This window comes from Chelonus insularis, unplaced genomic scaffold (assembly GCF_013357705.1).
Source record: "Chelonus insularis isolate UGA/USDA-ARS -01 unplaced genomic scaffold, ASM1335770v1 contig_4_pilon, whole genome shotgun sequence".
In the NCBI taxonomy this organism is placed as follows: domain Eukaryota; kingdom Metazoa; phylum Arthropoda; class Insecta; order Hymenoptera; family Braconidae; genus Chelonus; species Chelonus insularis.
In genome coordinates, this window is record NW_023276613.1 from 137059 (window position 1) to 157370 (window position 20312).

Consider the following 20312-nt stretch of genomic DNA (forward strand, 5'->3'; position numbering starts at 1 on the left):
TTAAACTAACAATTCAATTTCCGGGAGAATGTTCGAAATCAATTAATATTCCATTTTTTTTTAAAAATAGATATTTGTAAAAAATTTCAATAAAAAAGTGTAATTAAAAATTATAAGTAATTGCATTCAATTCTAATATTTTTGGAAAGTAATGACAAAAATTTGAATTTATAATAATAATATGGCAAATGGAAACTTAAAATAAATCTCTCAATTGGAATATTGATTCCTGCGAAACTTTTGTATTAATTAATTATCTTTCCAACAACAATATTTGTTTTAAAATGGTATATTTAACGTTCATTACAACCATATTTTCATTATGTGTGTTCACTATTTCAATTTACTTCATCATTGTTTATAATTAAAAAATGTAAATACAGAGCTTATTCTACAGTTTTAGTCAATGTATTGATTTGAATTATTTAAAAGGTGTATCATTGTATCAAGAATGTATACATGCATACATATATGCTGTTCGTTTTATAGAATGACATCGGATCATCTCGGAATTAAATGAAAAAATGTATGCGTAGACAAGTTTTATTACGTAACATGAATGCGTGAGTTGTCTCGACAGCAAAAAAAATAGTACAAAAAAAGATACGTGACAGGCACATTCTATCGTATATACTACGCTCTTGAAACTACAGTAGAAAGAATCGCCGTCGGTTATCAACCTAACGTACTTTCGTATATTATTTTCCTCGTCGTCCACCAAGTTGATCGTAGCCTGCATGAAAAATGCATCGGCAACGTATCATTTCTCCATCGTCAAGTCTGTTGCGTATACAAGCATGTCATCATTTTTGTTGTTGATATTTGCAACTTGTGGACATGCTCATCTAATATTTTATTTGGTTAAAACTTTTCTTCTTTAAACTTTCCTAAGGACTTTTTTCTGAAAAAGAGTAAAAAAAAATTTTTAATACATTTTTTAGTTCCTTTATCCTTTAATTTTGATGGGCTAACTTTTCGATAGAATTTTAACAAAACGTCGATTGATTTTTCAGTAAGATTGTCTATTGAAGTATGTAAAAAATTCATGAACTTAAATTTAAGAAGCTTTACTTTTTTCGCCAATCACTTAAGTAACTTGACGTGTAAAAACTGTATACCTTCTTCTTCGACTTTATTCCCATGCTTCATCCATCTCTACACCTATTGGCGTACTTTAAAAATAAGCGAGATGGATATCAGTGAATAGAATACGAAAATTGATTTATGTCAGTCTATTCTTTCACGTGTTCGCTCATAATATAAATCGATTTCTGTAACTTCAGTCCAAATTTTTCTCTTGATTTCTACCGAGTTTCTCTATAGATTTCGAAGAGCGAAGAGAAAGCATCTGCGGCACAATAAGAAGCATCTGTACGCCTTACTCCCGTTTCTCACAAGATTGCCAATGTCTGTTGTTGCAGTCAATATAACTCGTCTATATATCTACCTAAAATAGATTTATCTATTTTTTTTTATCTCGAGATAAAATATTTGCCAAGTTTGTTATGGTGTTGGAAACAGAGAGACGAGAAAAATGAAAATAATTAAAAGAAAAAAAATTCAATTTATTAAGTAGTTGAATGAAAAGTTTTAATGTTGTAGTTGGAGAATCGTAATTTCATGCGTGGCTACCGAGGTAATCCAGGATGACTATTTAGAAAAGTACTTTCTTTTAAATGTTTAAGATGTCGGGCAAGTTCGAAAAAGATAAAATATCTAAGTGAAATAGCAAAGACGAAAACAAAGATCACAGGGAAAATTTTCAAGTTAAAGAGAAACGGATAAGACAAATGTGACTGTGAGTGGCTTTGAATGTGGTTGTAAGTTCGATTTAAACCGAGTAAGAAAATGAGGATGAGAAATGAAAGAGAAAAGGTGAAAGAGTGAGGTTAAAAGTCGTCTCTCGAGTAAAGGAAACCTAGAGTGCAGTCGGGTGTATGATAACGTAAGAAGGAGAGAGCAATCAAGAGAAAAAAAGACCACTGCTATAACACTGTCTCACCGGATTTCGTCGGCTAATGGTGTAACGCATTAAATCTTTGCGTATATAAACCACGAAAAATTACATTTACACGAGAAAAACGTGTGGTGGAGAAATAAAAAGAAAGAAATGGAAATGCTGGTGGAATACAAGAGAGAGTTTGTAACTTGTCTAAACTCCTCATGATGAAATGTAAATTAAGTGAAGTTAAATGGAAATATTTTCAAGCAAATTGAGTATAATTTCTTGGGCTAATTATGCTACCAATGCACTTATATTATACTTTGAAATTATTTCTTTTTTGTCCGGAAAGAAATTCATTCTTTAATTAATTTTTTGTCTTCAGGATAAAAAATGATCTGGTTTTTTTTTGTGGATAAATCTGTAATTAATGGAAAGTGATATTTTCATTATTATTTTTATGTTTAAAATATTGAAATTCATTTAAAATTCCAAATAAAATATTACTAATTGATAGCTTTATTGACAAAAAAGACAGTTTTACAAGCTTGTACATGTTCTCGTGATTTTTCTATTTGATTTACAAAAACAGACTGTCATGGAATACCAACTGATATAAAATATGGATTTCAATGAATTATTTATTACAAATAAATTGAACCAGCAGGAAAATTGAATTGAATTTAGTCTTTATCAATTGTCACTGATTCAATTTACAATTGTGATTTGATTTTTATGAACATATCTTGAAATTTATAATTAACGATCATCATTTCCACTTGAAGAATAAAAAAACACAGAAAACAATTGATGTTATACTGCTAAATTATACCTTTTATAAATTTTGACATGAGAATTTATTTGAAAAATATGTTTTGAGCTTGTGAAGATATATTTGGAGTCAGAGTGTAGAGATAAATTTTAATTTTGAAGAAAAATTTAGAAAGTTTTGCATTTTGGTATATTTTTTCAAGTAAAAAGGCAATGGAGAATTTTCAAATGGAGTGCATAAAATAAAAATGATAAAACATCTTCACTCTGCTTTCCATATACAGTCAATGTAGCGTATAATAATCAAAGTAATGACAACACGTCCACAGAGATTAGAAGTGTCTATCAGAGTCAGACATAGAAATATAGTTAATAGTCACGAGCCGTGATGTAAAGTAATTAATCGGACGTTGTAGCCCGTTACGACCGTACACGCGGCATTCCGCCAGTTGGACGATAAGTTTTGGAAACGATCCAAGCGTCAATAAAGTGAGGGAGAACTAACAAAATTTGGTGATTTCCTACACTACCATTCTCCCCCTCATTCCACCTGGCTTTGGCGTACTCAGTTCAGTCAACTGAATTCTAAAGGGAAGGAGAGAGTATTGCCTCATGGCATAGGGCAGATGGCTTGCAAATGAGAACCCTCTGACCGTGGATATAATTGAAATAGTTTAATAAGTTGGCATATTCAAGTGGCCTAAGAGAATACGATGAAATAGACTGCCTAGAGCGACATCACCGAAGCACCAGAAAGAAGAGAGAGACAAAACAAACACGCAGTGAACATCATGGTAGGGGTGAAGAGTAACTGCATTGCAGAATTGCCTGTTTGAATTTCCGGTTCTGCTGCATCAGTGATAATTCATATTTCAAAATAATGCTCCCTAATTTACGTCAGATAATAATGAATATTTGACGATGATGAAAAATGATAAACCTCGTAAAAGAGTAAACTTTTTTAAATTGCACGCTATTTGCTTAAAGTTTAGGATATGGTGAATTTGTAGCATAGTCATTATGTTTTCCACAAGACCTCTAACCTGCATTCCAACCTCTTCTTCACATCCCTGAGAGTACTAAAAGCTCCAAGTGCATAATGTGCAAATTTATTCGAGTATGTATAAGTACACGGAGAAACTTTAGAAATCTGTTTAGTTGCAGTGAGTAAATGATACCTGGCAGACTAGCCTGAGGGTAACTTCAATCTCACACAACGATCAGCGTGGTTTGAGCATCTATCGTAAAATCGGTTGAAATAGATTGGATTACGCTAGCAACTGGTCGCATACACAAACAACTAGTCAGTATCAAAGTCGTAAAGGCTTTGAATTACAACACATTGCCATACCATGACCAAAATGTCATTTTTGCTGCAACACGTAGTTAAAAAAAAAAAATAAATATTACAAAATGGACAAAAATAACGCAGTAATACTACAAAAGGAAATTACAGAGAAAATGAAAAAACATATTATTTCATCTCCCCGAAGGAGTTGTAACAATTCTCGAAGCTCAGGTGCCATTAAGGGCTGATGAACACCACTCGTGCTTACATGTTATTGGAGTAAATGTGGAAGTGTAGATACTATCGTCGGTGTGGTACGTCATAAATGTATGCATGAGTCGAAGCGTATGTTTCTTCCGGTTATACAAGAACACGAACAAGAGTCTGACCTACACTTGGACAATATAGATATGTTCCTTGAGTCCACACGAACGATGACACCATATTATCTATTATCTAAAATTCATACATACATTGTATGTGCTAAATTTACTCTCAATAGAACTTGATATTTTTTTTGCTTTTTTTCTCCATTGGTCCTGTTAATAGGAGGTAAGAAACTACAGAGTTTAATACTGAGAAAAAATACACAACGAGGAATGACGTAACAATCGTGTGCCTCAGGCCATGTCGGTCCCCATTTCTTTTTCTTTCCTTCCTTCCTTCCTCTCTCCTTATTTTTCTCCTCATTCTTCGATGAATTGTTTGGAGAAAAAAATAAGATTCTCCAAGGGTAGTTAACGATACTGGCACACCTGACAAACTTACTTATTACTTCCTTCACTGTAAACTTTTTACAAATTTTTTATTGCTACCTTTTTTATCCTGATTATCTGTCCGACAATTCAACTGCTCTAGCCCAAGCTTTTGAATTACTTTGATTGAGTAAAGCTGCCAGAAAGTTTACTTTTTAGCAGTTTTTTCCACATCTACTGATACTTAGTTTCACATATCTCTTTTTTAAAGTTCCCTGTTTTGATAAAACAAACTCATTTAGATTTTTTTATGTAAACATCTAAAGTAAAAACGAAATTTTGACTCATTTTAATTTCACGAGGTAAAAATTCCTCAACTCATGCTGTAAGAGAAAAAAAGTGTGGTACATAATCAGAGCTCGTTAGAGTTTCAAACTCACTTAGCTTAGGTTGTGTGAATTACTGACGAAAATTCATGAACCCGAGGGGCTTTTTACGAAAATTGTTTAGTGGTCGATGTAGTGTATGTCAAGAACAACTAGATGCTATTGGTAAATGATGTTATTTTTATTTTTCTTTTTTATAAAAATCCTTAATAATAACGATAATAATTTTAATAATGATAACATACCACAAGAGTTAGTTCAAGTATTATTAATTAACTACTTTGTTAAAGTAACAAAGAAGATTGTAGCATACCTGGTATTAGAGTAGTATTTTCTCATTGAAACTTTTTCCTTTTATACTAGTGAATTTAATTCACAGCGTTGTTACAAATTAATAAGCCTATGTACCTGTATCTATATATTGTTCGCTATGACGTTTTCACGATATCCATCAAGAACGACGTGTTCACAAATGATAGAGATGGAGAGGCTGATATAAATCGTTGCAGAAAAATTTTCATTTTCATCCTCTAGACCGAGGCAATCTATCACGTCCTCTTGTGCGGATCATTCCTCTGCAGTTCCACCGTCTCCAATCGATATGTCTCTACCTCTCGCTTTCTCTCTCTCTCTTCTTCTCTCAATCCACTCTCAATTCGCCGATTCATTCATCTCGGACGACGCGACACCCGTGAGTTTTTCTTTACATTTTTTTAGTTTCATAAAAAACTGAGGAATTATTACGAATCCTCATGCCCAAGAGCAGTGCCAGATGGTTTGGCACGTCTCTATTTTTCTCTCATTTCACCTACATGTGTATAACTATATTTATGTATAAATAATATACGTACATATATAGAACCATTACTCACTCTTGACGTCAAACGAAAGAGAATCATCTCCTCGCGCTATATAACACAACAATGCTGGACTATTTTACTAAGCCTCCTCTACTTTTTCTTCCCTATACTCTAAATAATTTCCGTGCATATCAATTAATCATCCGGAATTTTTTTTTCACTTTCACCCAAAAAAAAAAATTATCTCCATACAATTTATTCATCTTCTTTTTTCTCCTTCCCTCACTATAATATATTTTGTATAAGTGAAAGCTGTCAGTACAAACACACTATCTTATTTTCCCTCTGATGTTTCCGATCTCAATGGAAATGTTTTCCTGGTTATCGAAGATTCTTGAGATCATTGTCCTTCTCAAATGTCTGACAATTCCAGTTTATTTTTATTTCAACACGACCAGCTTCTATACACATTTTCGATCTATCGGTCGAGGAAAATTTCTCGCTCCGACTTACGGTAGGTCTCATGCCTAAAGCTTCTGCGAACTACACGAAATATCCGGACGATGAGCTTGAACTCATTCCATGAATCCACGAAGGATATACCCGGAAGTCTTGACCTAAAGAGGGAGAAGCGTGGAGAGGATAGACGAGAAGAGATAAATGTTCGGTTCCGAGACTTGGTTTCATGAAATAAAACGTGATAAATAGCCGGATGAGTAGACATTAAATTCTCTATTCATGAGCCCCATCAGCTTATATGGAATTAACACTAATTTTTGTTTTTAATTTGCTATTTTGATAACCGGTTAAATAATAATTTCCAGTAAATGAAACGATCAAATCTGATTGAATACAAACATCGCAGCCATTGAGAGCAAACAATAATGGTGAATAAAGCATCACAAGGCAATGCCTAAGTATTATTGAATCTGTGATGGTCTCATCGTATAATATCGCTCCGGTTTCTGACAATTGCAACTATATAATACCTTCTTCTTGAGACAATAGGTGAAAGCAGAGAAAGGAAAATCTACCAACTGAGTTAGACTCATCCATTAGTTACTATCTTCACTTACTTCCTCTGTTCATCGTCATCCAATCGACTTCAATTACTCCTTTTTTTCTTCTTCTTCGGCATCCGTCATTTTATTTCCTCATTTCCTAAGGATCAACCTTGTCGTCTACATTTACTCCGGGCCTTCTTTACCACATGAAAACCCATATCTCACAAGTTGAGTCAAGTGTAGAGGATTGAATTCATCGGCAAACTTTTCGTCCATGTGTATGTGTGTTTTACTACACTTACTTCTTTATATTTTTGTCCTAAAAATAAGCAAGGATTAGTTTAACTTATAGATCAAGAATCACTTATTTTATTTTGTAAGGAAAGAAATTACTTGAGACATTTCATTTACTTTTTTATTGAAATTTTTTCTTGTTATATTAAAAATAAGAAATTAAAGTTACAGGATGATTGAAGAATATTGAAGTATTTATTATAAAATGAATTTGATTTTGTTCAGATGTAAATCATAAAATGGATATGGAATTTTAGTTGGAAACTCAAAAATGTCGAGTTTCAAGTGTAATATAATTTTACATAAATTATTTACTTTCTACGGAATCCTTCTGAGAGGATATAGAGGGATTTATGTTCAGGATATTTCGCACATGAGCTATTCAGGGTGCATTATATATATTTTTTTATTCCTCACCTCATGCATTCAGTTTCGTTCCCTCGTTTTGTGTGAAATCCACTTTAATCTCTGAACGCCACAATGGCTTACGCATAACGAATTCTTGTCGTCGTCGTCGTCACATATAATAGAATAGAAAAAGAAGCAAAAAATTTCATATTTAGGTCTGAAGTATGATATCATGACATAAAGTTGAAACGAAAAAGTTTGCTACAGAAAGCACTGAACCTCGAAGTAGCCACTTTAGTCTAAATGAGCGTCAATATGTCATGGCGAAAAGGCAAAAATTACCTAAACGAAGCAAAAGATAAATGGAGGATGAAATGAATACATAAACAAAAAATTCATGAATTAATATATAAATATTTTCAAAAGTCCAAATGAAAATTTTATGTTTCTTCCAACATCTTTTCATCTTTTCACCTTGATTGTGTTTTAAAAAATTGTAGAAGCTTTACCAGACACATGAGCTTCTCTCAAACTTTAGCACTTTTTGTAAGTAAAAAAATTTGAAGTGAAAGAAGAAGTTTTTTGAAAAAGAGAAAAGAAAACATAAAATCCTTCTCGATATTCACATACCTTCTTTATAAATACTATGGAAAAATGTTCAGATTTTCCAACAAGGATATCAGGATTGTAAAGCTCTAGGAGTTTTCAAAATTTCGCCATCTTAAGCATCTGAAACTCTCAAATACGTATTTTCATACCACTTCGACCAGTCATATCGAGAGATGCAGCCTAATGTCTGTACTGGGGCTCGTATTAAAATACACCGGCATTACATTTTTATGAAAAGCAAAAATAAAAATATTTGCATAATATTTATGTGCACTCTCATACTTGATATTGAATGCAATAATATATACGAACGATAGAAACTTCTCGTCGATTTGTCTAGATGAAATTGCTTTCAGGTCTAACGGACAAAACACTTATTGAGAATTCACACTAGAGAATACATCACATGAGCCAAAGGAAGACGACGTTTTCCGGAGGTATAGAGAATGATAAAGCGACCAGAGAACACAAATCGATTCAACAATTTAGTCCAAGCTCCTTCATCTCCATAATTCTATCGATCACATTTCTTTCTTCCCAAGTATTTATTCATTATCTTAATACATTTTTCTCTTCGTTTTCAGCTTCCAGAATAGAAACGTGGCACGCTAAGCCAAGGAATGGCGTCGACGTGGCGTTGGAAAGAGCGGAAGCACTGCTATATCGTTTCGCTCGAGCCTTTGTTCTATACAAAGGAAAACACAAAAAGGACTGTAGGTGAGAATTAGTATACAGCCTATTTCCATTCATTCTTGCTCTTTGAACTATGATTCAATGCCACCATTATAAATATTATTGTATTTATTGTTACGTTGGCTTACTACAAATTTTTTGGGTCACATCATTGGAATTCGAAATGAGTTGTGCAAAATGAAAGCCCAGTTTGGGGTTTTTATTCTTTTTTTGTTCCTTCCTATGACCATTTTCTTATCGTATACAGAATGGAAAGAGGTTACAGGTAAGCGAAAAAAGTCACGGATCCGTTTATTTCAAGCACAAAATCCTCATTCTTGTCGTCTCGACTTCGTATCTCTTCCGCCCACCAATTCCCTTTGGTTTTTCAACCTTCTTTTTCGAGAGCTTTTTATTACAAGCGACAAATCGATTCCCATTGGTTTTTGTTTCCCATTTTTATCATAATAACTGACATTAATGCATATCACGAGAATGTCCCGAGATACTCTTTGATTTTAGAGAAACGAAGGCAACTTGTCAGAGGTGCAAGGAACGAAAAGAGTTTATTAAGGATGTGGCGACATAAAATAGTACTGTAGCGAGTACACAAGACAGACGAGAGTTGTAGACCAGCAAACGTCCAAGAGAAGATAAAAAATAAACTGAGAATACAAAAGAGAAGTAAGGTATGTATGGAACAACAGGGCAAAACCAAGTCTTATGGGAAATAATACTGCTATTATTTATTATTCTGACACGATCTATTTATTTTTATTGATTAAAAGAAGTTTTTTTTTAATTCTATTTTCCAATATTAAAAAATTATTGTGTTTCCGGGAAAATGAAGTAAAGCTTTTATTAATAAAAGTAAATATTATATTTTCATTTATCAAAAGGTTTTTGATGCAATATATATTTTGAAATCAGTTAGACACATTTTTATAGCTTTCAAAAAATAAAACAAATCATCAATTTAATTCTCAATTCCATTATACCGTAGAAAAAATATTTTCATTCAAATAATCAAAACATATATTTTTAATAAAAACAAAACCGTTTTTTTCATTTAGGGATATTTGATTATATCTAGAAAAAAAACAATTGTAAAATTTAGTTCAATTGAACTTAGACCCTTAGTGATCTATTGGTTATAATGATCAATGATAAGGTTGATAGATGAATTGTTAGACAAACAACAAAATAATTTTATAGAAATTTTATTTAATACTTTAGTAAAACAATGTTATCATTTCATCAAAATTAATAAATTTTGTTCAAAGAAATATATAATCAAGGGTACTGAATTGGTATTATCATCTAGTTAGTTCCCACGACTGAGCTAACATTAGTTACCTTACACAATGATGGCTCAGACATTAAATAATTATTTACTGATTCATTAATAGAGAGTATGGTTCTTTTTATTATACACAGAAAGAATTCTATTTCTTAACAGAATAAAAAAATAAAAATTGTAAAGAAATACGGGGCATACAGCTTTTTCGATTATTGATAACTTAGTGAGACAAAACGGATCCTCTAAAGCTATTAATACGAAAGATAACATTAATTTGAAAATATGCTTCGAATATCGCTCATTTAAATGATCATATGTATGAGTCATTTTAAAATCCAAAAAGCCGTTTTGTCTTGTATCCCCCTACATTTTGAAACAGAAATAAAAATATATCTCTTCAACATCGAATTTTGAGTTTTTGTGAGTAATTATTTTATTGCAAGATTTCGTAAGTTATTAATTTACTTTCACGGAAAGAGAAGAATTATAATTTTTACTCTAATATATGGTAGCTTGTCGCTTCAGGTAAAAAAAGCAGTAAGCAATTCTTTAATTAGCATACATTAGAATTTTTTTTTGTAAAAATTCTGATATACTCTAGAATTTTAATATTTTTTTTTTCTTGTATAGTTGACAATTTTGATTCATTATAAAAACTTTACAAGAAAGAATTGTAATATATCTTGATTAAATAATTGCTATTGTCATTTTTCTACCCGAAGCGACAAGCTACCGTGTATTGGAAAAAAAATTACAAATTCTCTCTCTCTCTCTTTTAGAAGAACTAAAAAATTCAATGTTAGATAAAAACATTTTTAAATAATGTTACAATTATCAAGAACATTTTTTCCATACACTGAAGAAAAAATTTCCTCAAATGAAAGAATTTTTTATTTAATCAATAAAAGGAACTTGAATTATTTTCAAAATAATATTTTATTCGTTCCAATAATATTGTTATAAAAAACACAGTTTTTCATTTGTTTCAATGTTACAAAAAGTTTAAAAACAAATGACATTTTATTCATTTGATTAAATAAAATGATTTTATTGAAATATTCGTAATTTCGAAGAAATATTTCATTACGATTATTTGAAATTTCGTTGTTAATGATCAAATGAAATATTTTTGTAATATTCTGTATAGAGAATACTATTCCATATTTGGCCATTTTTCTCTAAATCAATACAATAAATTTGTTTCCATGTACAATGAATGTTTTTCTGTTTCACTTTCAGTTGCATTTTGGTTCAAATTTTAGAAGTGTAAGGAAGAAAAAAGGGCTCCTAATGGGCCTAGAAATAAACCGCGTATCGTACTGAGCGATGCGAGTAGTTAGGGCCGAGGCCCTGCTAGTGAGCATGTGGCTCACTAGAGAATGAAGAAGCAAAACGTCCGGACCCTATCGTTGATCGTCTGCACGTTCACCTACCTCCTCGTTGGCGCTGCAGTATTTGACGTCCTCGAGTCCGAGACGGAGAAACGGCGCAAAGAAGCGTTGGATGGTGTGTATTAATTATATTCAGCACAGCTTTTACCTTATTACCATACAAGCTTTGTATTATAATTTCAATACACGGAGAAAAGGGAATAGAAATGATTCCTGTGCTGTGCATTAAATTAGTTCTACATTTGCTAGCATTTGAATAATTGCTATTCAAGTACCAAAGTATTTCTTGTTCTATGCGGAAATAGGAACTATAAGTTATAGTAATAGATTTTACAACAGTTATATTGTTTTCCCTTAGTAGATAATGTAATGGTTTAACAAGAGCAACTTTTTAAATTTCACTTAACAGTTTTTTGTATTAATAGCTAAACTGTTTGATATAATTGAATTTGGTTTCTATTGTTAGTTTTAGTTGTTGATGGAAAAAAATTTGTATTAATTACAAAACTTTATATTCAATTAACTGTGATACTGCAAAAAAATTTAGAAGCCAGTTTAAGAATAATTATTCAAAGTGTTATCTTTAGATTCCTAAACGGTATTAATCAGATAAGTTTTCAAGATAAAGAGATTTCTTTATTATTAACAAAATGATAATCAAGAAAAATGTTTCTTCAAATAAGATGAAAAATTTTTTAAACAAAAATATGAATTTTGACTAATATTATTATTCAAATAAAATTTAAAAATAATGATAAATTATTTGACTCATGAAAAAACATTTCTATTATAATTAATCACCTTATTAGTAAATAGAAATTGAGAATTTCCCTCAATATATGGGAATAACAATTCAGCAATAATTCTAGCACGATCATCTACATATGAAGTCGTTCATCAATTTTTTACTTAATGAATTTCGTTCATAAAAGTATCATTTCTATCAAATTAGAATAATACCAATTCTTTCGTTTCTGTATTATTTTGAAATGCTAATTTTTATTCATTTATAATCGAAGAAAAAGTAATATATCAAGGACCATTTAATACAATCCACAGTTTTCTTTAGCAATACCCGAATATATCCTATACTTTATCAGGACATGTCTGATACTCTTTTCTCTATGTACCATCAACGTAAAAATGTAATAAGAGAGTTACAATAAAAAAAATCCAGTACTTTATGCAAATACGTTTATTTCAATTGTCTGAATTCAATTTCGTAGATTGATATTGTTATGTTTAATAAAGATCTATTCTAATAAATACCCTTTTTATATAATATGAAAATATATCTAAGACAATTGTCGAAAATTCTTGACACTTCAAATAATCAACTTGAAGAAATCTGATATAAAATGAAGATTGAAACGAGATAGGGTGCATATGAAATTTAAAAAAAAAATTGTATTACTTGAAAATATAAATTACAAAAAATACTTACATTTTATTGTTGAAATAGTAGTGATCTTTATATGTACTGACGTTTCACTTTAGTCTGTCACATCGTTTATTTTTATAGTGAGCGAATCTGCAATTCAAATAAAATGTTTTTGCTAAAAAATAATTTCAACTATCGGTTTAAAGTTAAATTGAAATTTAAGTTTTAACACGAATTTTCATTAATAAAATTGAATGTGGAAATCCTGATAACGTCAACGTCACGTGTTGGTTTGTCACGTGGTCAAATCTCTATTCTTGTACGTCACCACCCCTGTACTAAAGCGGTTTTCAAATTACTACTTTGGGATAAATTCCCTCCAGTTTGAATTTTTAAACTGTTTTTCAAACTAGGTCAAAAATATTATTCTAAATCAAGTATGATTAGATAAGAAATTTATTACTCTAATTACCATATTTCAAAAAAGTTATTTTTTAATAATTATCCAAGCTTGTAAAAATTTTTAAACTTTTTTTTATTTTATCATGTAACATCTCTTTTATACGTTTAACTAAAAATAACATCTTGAACAATCGTAAAAGATTTTTCTTTCCTTGTGATTCTGCTTGAGCACATTTTGCAAGGTATGCAATGGAAATGTGACCTCTTCTAGACTGAGGTATATTCATCCCTAGGGACTTGAGACAGATGCACTTTTGAACTTTTTTATTTTTAATAATAAAAACATTTAATATTATTTCATCACGAAGGTAAAACTCTGTAAGACAGTTTAATTTAATACACGAATAAATCATTTCAACTTTTCTTTCATTAATTTTGATTTAAAATTACTATTTTCTCAATCAATCAAAAATACATTTTTACTTTTATTTATTTTATTATTTCTTTCAATAACACGAATTAACAAAAATTATTAAAAAAAAAATTAATTTACTGTTAAATAAAAATATCAATAAAAAAATATTTTTAAAAAATTTTCAGGCTTGGATAATTTTAATTATTTTAATAAATGAAAAATAAATAATATGAACTAATGATGATTTAAACTATTTAGCCATCGAGAAAATGGTCATACGCAAATATAATATAAGCGAGGACGACTTCAAGATCATGGAAACTGTCGTGCTGAAGTCGGAGCCGCATAAAGCTGGACAACAGTGGAAATTTGCAGGAGCATTTTACTATGCCATCACGGTCCTCACTACTATCGGTCGGTATAAATTTAAACATTTATTTATTTTTCCTCTGCTAATTATGCAAAATTATTCGTCATACATAAATATGACGGATTATTATTGTAAAAGTGTGAGTGAGAAAAATATATTATTCTTATTTGTGCTGATCAAAGTTAATTTTCATTATCAGGTTACGGGCACTCGACGCCAAATACGATAGGCGGAAAGCTGTTCACGATGTTTTACGGGATAATCGGCATCCCCTTGGGTCTCGTCATGTTTCAAAGCATAGGAGAGCGCTTAAATAAATTTTCATCCGTCGTCATACGCAAAGTGAAACAGCTACTCAACTGTAAAGACGTTCAGGTAAAGCTGATAAATCTGGTTAACAGCATAAATATTTGAGATATTAATAGGTTTATGTAAAATATAAAATTTGATAAAAGCGAATGGAGGTTAATGTAATGATAATAAATAGTGATATAACATAAAAATATAGCAGTCGATTAGATACAGAAAATACGAGCTGATAATAAATTTTATCACTGAGATACAGTTATGTTAAATAGTAATGAGTGATAAGGGAATTTATGCAAATGCTTTGTCGTTATTTGCAATATATAATGTTGGCCTACGCCCAGAGTAATGAATGTTAATAAAATGTAAATTGTTCTAGGCATCGGAAATAAATTTAATTTTCGTTGTGACGTTTCTCTCGAGTCTAACGATAACCGGTGGCGCGGCTGCATTTTCACGATATGAAGGCTGGTCCTACTTTGACTCCGTCTACTACTGCTTCATAACCCTCACGACGATTGGCTTCGGCGATATGGTCGCCCTCCAAAAGGATAACGCACTCGACAATAAACCAGAGTACGTTATATTCGCTCTGATATTTATTCTCTTTGGATTGGCAATCGTAGCAGCATCCCTTAATCTTCTCGTTCTACGATTTGTAACGATGAACACGGAAGACGAGAGGCGAGATGAGGCTGAAGCACTCCAGGTACTTACACTTGATCACTATCGTTTAATTAAATGGCCTATTTAGCATATTACTAATAATTTCATTTAAAGGCTGCACAAGGCGCAGTGAGATTGGAAGGAGATGTGATAACTGCAAATGGCTCGATACTGTCGGGTCAAATGGGCAATCAGGGTGACACGATATCTTTGTACGACGACGCGTCTGTCTGCAGCTGTAGGTGTAGTGGATTCTACAGGAAACAACGAAGACCACGATTCACCGTTCGTCGTTCACCTGGCAAGATATCGCATCTGTTGCCTATGCAGCAGTTTCCGGCCTCGAGTTTTAGGGATGATATTCGTCCTCCACCACCTCTTACGCCGCTTCTGCAACTGCCACCAATATACCAACACCGAGCTAGCATCTGACGACCCCCATCAGTTAAAACTCTGCCCACGCTCGCTCACGTAATACTGCAGTACCAAATGGTGCGACGAGCATCTTTTTAAAACATAGAAATTCATGTCCACCTTCTAGACTACGAGAATACTTGAATATTTATTTCATTATTCATCACACTATAATAATACTACTAATAATAATAATACTAATATTATTATATAATTCAAATGTGATACGAACTAAAGTATTGGGTAAACGGTTAATACATCGGATGACCCATTATATATAAATATCTCCTTCGTGCTACGGTGTAATTGTCGTCAAATTCACCTACATCTTCCTCAGAGACTATTATATACCACTTTCAAATACTTCTTCGCTCAAAATACTCGACGTATTAATATACGTTAATCCGATCCACATCTTTTCCTTTCCTTATAAGACGCAAGTCTCGGAATTTCGTGGACCCTATATTTCATGATCCCAATGTCTCATTTTCATTTCATCATTATATTATAGTTACAAGGAAATCTTGATAATCTTGTACAAAGAATATAACGAAAAAAAAAATTTTTAATTATAGCGAACAAGTGATCATGTGTTCTGTAGCGTGACAAAATATTCACAAAAGCATACAGATTATTATATATATATAAATAATATATTGAATATATATATAAATAATATATCTGACGTTCAAATTTAAGGCAAAGAAAAAAAGACAATTTTTAATTAACGAATTTTGCAATTTGTATGTATATATGAAATATAAATACAAAATAGTTTTAGATGCTAAGAGTTGAGGCGACTTTGTGCCTCGATGTATATATATATATAATTAATATTAATTTTAAAAAAAAAACTCACGTAACGCTGTCGTGGTGATGAAAAAATTCCGAATTCTTTCACTTCTTAAACTCTAAGTATGAAATAAAATAATTTACTTCATTACAATATTTCTCACTAGACGAAGCGCATTAAATACAAATCAGATTAACACACAAATATAAAATAAACCATTCCAATCACACGATATATAAACTTTGCTTCTGGACCAGAAATTAACAAAGTCATTATCGAAACGGGTCAATCATGTATTTGAAATATTCCAAGGTCTTCGTAAATGAAATGGATAAAATAAATATATCCTGATATCATGATTTTTAAAGTGTTGTATAAAAATAACCTATTGTACTATTGATTATATTAGCTGCTTATTTGAATCTTATTAATATATTCCTCATCTTAACTATATTTCAATTTGCATTTAATGAACAAAAAAAAACAAAGAAAATTAATAATAATTATAAATGGTTTAATCCACCACTTTTTCTCTTCTTATTATCAAATTAAAATTCCAATTAATATTAATATTCTTTATCATTAAAACCAAAGTGACATTTTAGGATTTAAAATATTTTATAGAACAACTATAGAATCGTAATGAATAATTGAACAAATTTAAAAGAAATAAAAGAGACGATGACAAAAGTATTGATTATACTTGAAAATTTTCGCATACCTAAACTTATATTTAGGCATATTATTAATAATTATAATTAATCACCGTCGACAAAGGATGACGGAGCTTAGTTAGAAATGGGACACAATTAGTGATATGAAGATAATGTGCTTTGTTGGTTTTACGAGTACAAATGGCCGTAATAATGAATGAAAAGTAAAGATACAATAGCGGATTAATAAGAATGACAATGAGCGACAATGCTCGTAGGCCAAAATACCGCTCACATTTTTTGTCATAGAGCGATTTTTGTTAATAATTGTATATGAAACCTGTAATATAATATACATACATATACATAAATATATATAAATATATATATTAATAAAAATATGTACTGAGAGAAATGGTTGATCTTAAAGAGAAAATTCATTTTTGCTCAAGAGGTATTACTTTCTAAAGAACTTTAGTAAACATCATAAACTATTATTTTATTGGCTATAATTCATTGATGGAAGCTACAGTTTAGTATTTTATGATGAAATGGGTAGTTGCTTTTAATGAATATTTATATATTCCCAAGCTGTTAAATATATGCATTTAATTTTCATACTAAAATAATAACTATAAATTGTATATGAAATTATTTAATAATGATTTATCGATTTAAGAGTAATGATTTGTCTCAGTGTCAATTGTAACGTATAAAGCTAAAAGTGGACCACAAAAAGTTGTGACACTTTTGCTATTTTACGAATTAAGGATATGGCCTTCGTAATGTCATGTCGCTGAGGATCAATATAATATACATATACGCGTATTTTACCTCTTCTTCTTCTTCCAATTCTACATTTCTCTCAGAATCGTGTTCCTTCGAACTTTGCATAAAATAACAAGTTGAACAATTGCCAAAACAAAAAAAAACTATTACGCTTCGTTAAAGTCGTGATAAGCGATATAGTTATATAAGTTTTATTCCCATATTCGTCGATTGATGTTTTATGATTTTAGCTGGCTGAACTAAAATAAAATCCTAATTGATAAATTATAATCAACAAATTATCTTGTATATCTATTTCACGTATCGAAGAAGAGAAAAAGTATAACTATTATTTAAAAATATGTACGAGTTGCCAACGAATTTTAGACCAAAGTCAACTTCCCCAGCGTCGACGATTAGTACGATAATAAGAAATATTAAGATTAAATATTATTGTAAGATTAATTGATTAATAACAAAATTAAACAAAAATAAATAACAATAATAAGAATAATAATAATTACTAATAATAATTAAAATAATTGGCAGTATCGAAATTAAATGACTGCATAACGTTGAAGAATTTCATTTTGTAAAAAATTATTTTTAAAAAGAAAAAAAAAATTTCAATTAAATAGGTAACTAGAAAAAATATATTAAATATTAAAAAAAATATTTGTGTTTTGTATAGAAAAATTAATTGATCAGTAATTACATATTATGAAAAGACTATGAAAAAAATATCAGTAACAAAAGTTCGTTGCTTTTCATTTTCATTATTTGTTTTTTATTTTTTTTGAAGCATTTGTGACGATAATAAAAATTGCTCATTTAATCCATTTTATTAGTTTCATTTAAATGCCATTTAATATCATTGTCACAGCTTTCATGCGTGACATACCTCCAGCTGTGTGTGGTCGAATTCAGTCTCCGTTGGAGACAGATGCATTAGGAAACTGTCTCATGGATCATGTTTTATCTAAAAAAAAAACCAAAAAAAAATACAAATCAACTAATCTGGTAGTTTTGAGAAACCATTTTATGTAGTATTTCAATTATTCCTTAGTATTAATAATAATAATTAAAATAAAAAAAAAAACAAAAAAAAGTGATTTTTTAATAAAAACGCATGCATTCAATAATCGTCAATTCAAGAGGCAGTTTCCAATTACGCTAATCGATATTACTAGCCAGATTGACGTGAAAAATGCATTCATCATGTAAACATTAAACTTCCCGGATTTTTAAATTTATAAATACTTCATTAAAAAATTAACACGGTAATATTATAATAGAGAAAAGTATATATAATATAATATATATTTGTAATAGTTATAAAGTAAAAACGATATTACAGCAGAACAAAAAAAACGATGAATGGAGATACTATAATAATAAATATGATAAATGAAATTTTGCTATTATTGTTTTAGCATCTAAGGTGTATAGTTAAAATAACTGAGGGAATCTAATAATGTAACTTAATCGATTTATCAACTAAAATTATGCATCGAAGCAACATAGTTTGTTAAATCACGATAACTCAATAAATTCATTGTTCTAAGGCATCATATAAAACTGGGCAAACGGAGAAAATATAAAAAAAGAGTAAATAAAACAGTAGATAGAAATAAATAGAAAAGATGGAAATATAAATAAACAATTCAATAACACTCAACTAATAAAAATAAGTTTCATTATTGATTAGAAATTTAGAAGGAAATTAAACATTAACCACAATTTTACCACGGCCAGAAAAAATCAATAAAAAATTGGTCTATCAATTAAATAAAAAGAGACTTTTATCATTTGGCTTTTGATCATAGTGAGTTTATGAAATCATTTTCAACTACTCTAGAGTAAGAGAAAATTTAATTAAATACCATTTAATTAAATATAAAATGAAGACAAAGCAAAATATTAATAATAGGAAAAAAGACAAATGATATATATCTTCCAGCGTAATTAGACGAGAGTGCCTATTGAGGAAAATCAGGATTGTTGAAAACGAAACAGTTTAGATGAAATATGTTCTAATGAAATAAAGCTCCACATATCTCTTTTTTTTCTTTCATTTTTAATTATTAATTTTAAGAAACAAATAAACAGGTATGTTCATCAGATGCAGTGTTTAAGAAAATGATAAAAGAATTCATTTACTGTAAAAGTGAATTGAACTTTTGGACTTGCAATCATAACAGATGAAGATGAAAATGAAGAGAAAACGAATCTATATGATCGATGTATACAAATACAAAATTACCATCGTGTATCAAATTCTGAATACATTGCAATTTGTAAATTACTATCAACTTACCAGTGATTATATGCTGATATATGATAATACATGTGTTCTGCCACAATAAAGCAGTTTTGTAAACTAAACATAGTCCATGTTTCTTATTAATTAATAGTTAATCTCCTCTATTAGAGTTTCTTTAAAAAAAATAACATGTTATCTTACCTTGAACATCTACGTAAATAAGTAGATTTTTCTTTACTGCAATTTATTTGTGATGTTTACGAGTAAATAAATCTATTGTTTATCATTTCTCTAATTCATACATAATGCTTTCTAATAATGCTTAGTATAATCCTGAAAAATGTTGGAGTGAAAACACGAGCATTAACGCCATCTTTAGTG

General features: G+C 30.2%; 1 protein-coding gene across 3 annotated transcripts in view; it reads left to right on the forward strand.

The window, feature by feature from the left end:
* Task6 (TWIK-related acid-sensitive K[+] channel 6) overlaps positions 1-16739 on the forward strand; it is a 57902-nt gene extending 41163 nt beyond the window's left edge. For 2 of the 3 annotated variants that reach the window (XM_035088417.1, XM_035088416.1), the window contains 7 exons: positions 8722-8854; positions 9332-9498; positions 11349-11615; positions 13957-14112; positions 14268-14443; positions 14754-15083; positions 15155-16739. In XM_035088417.1, the coding sequence (XP_034944308.1) occupies positions 11489-11615; positions 13957-14112; positions 14268-14443; positions 14754-15083; positions 15155-15472 (1107 nt within the window). In that variant the 5' untranslated portion in view covers positions 8722-8854; positions 9332-9498; positions 11349-11488 and the 3' untranslated portion in view covers positions 15473-16739. The remainder of the gene's footprint in view (positions 1-8721; positions 8855-9331; positions 9499-11348; positions 11616-13956; positions 14113-14267; positions 14444-14753; positions 15084-15154) is intronic. The other variant, XM_035088418.1, reaches the window with a different exon arrangement.
* The last annotated feature ends 3573 nt before the right edge of the window (positions 16740-20312 follow it).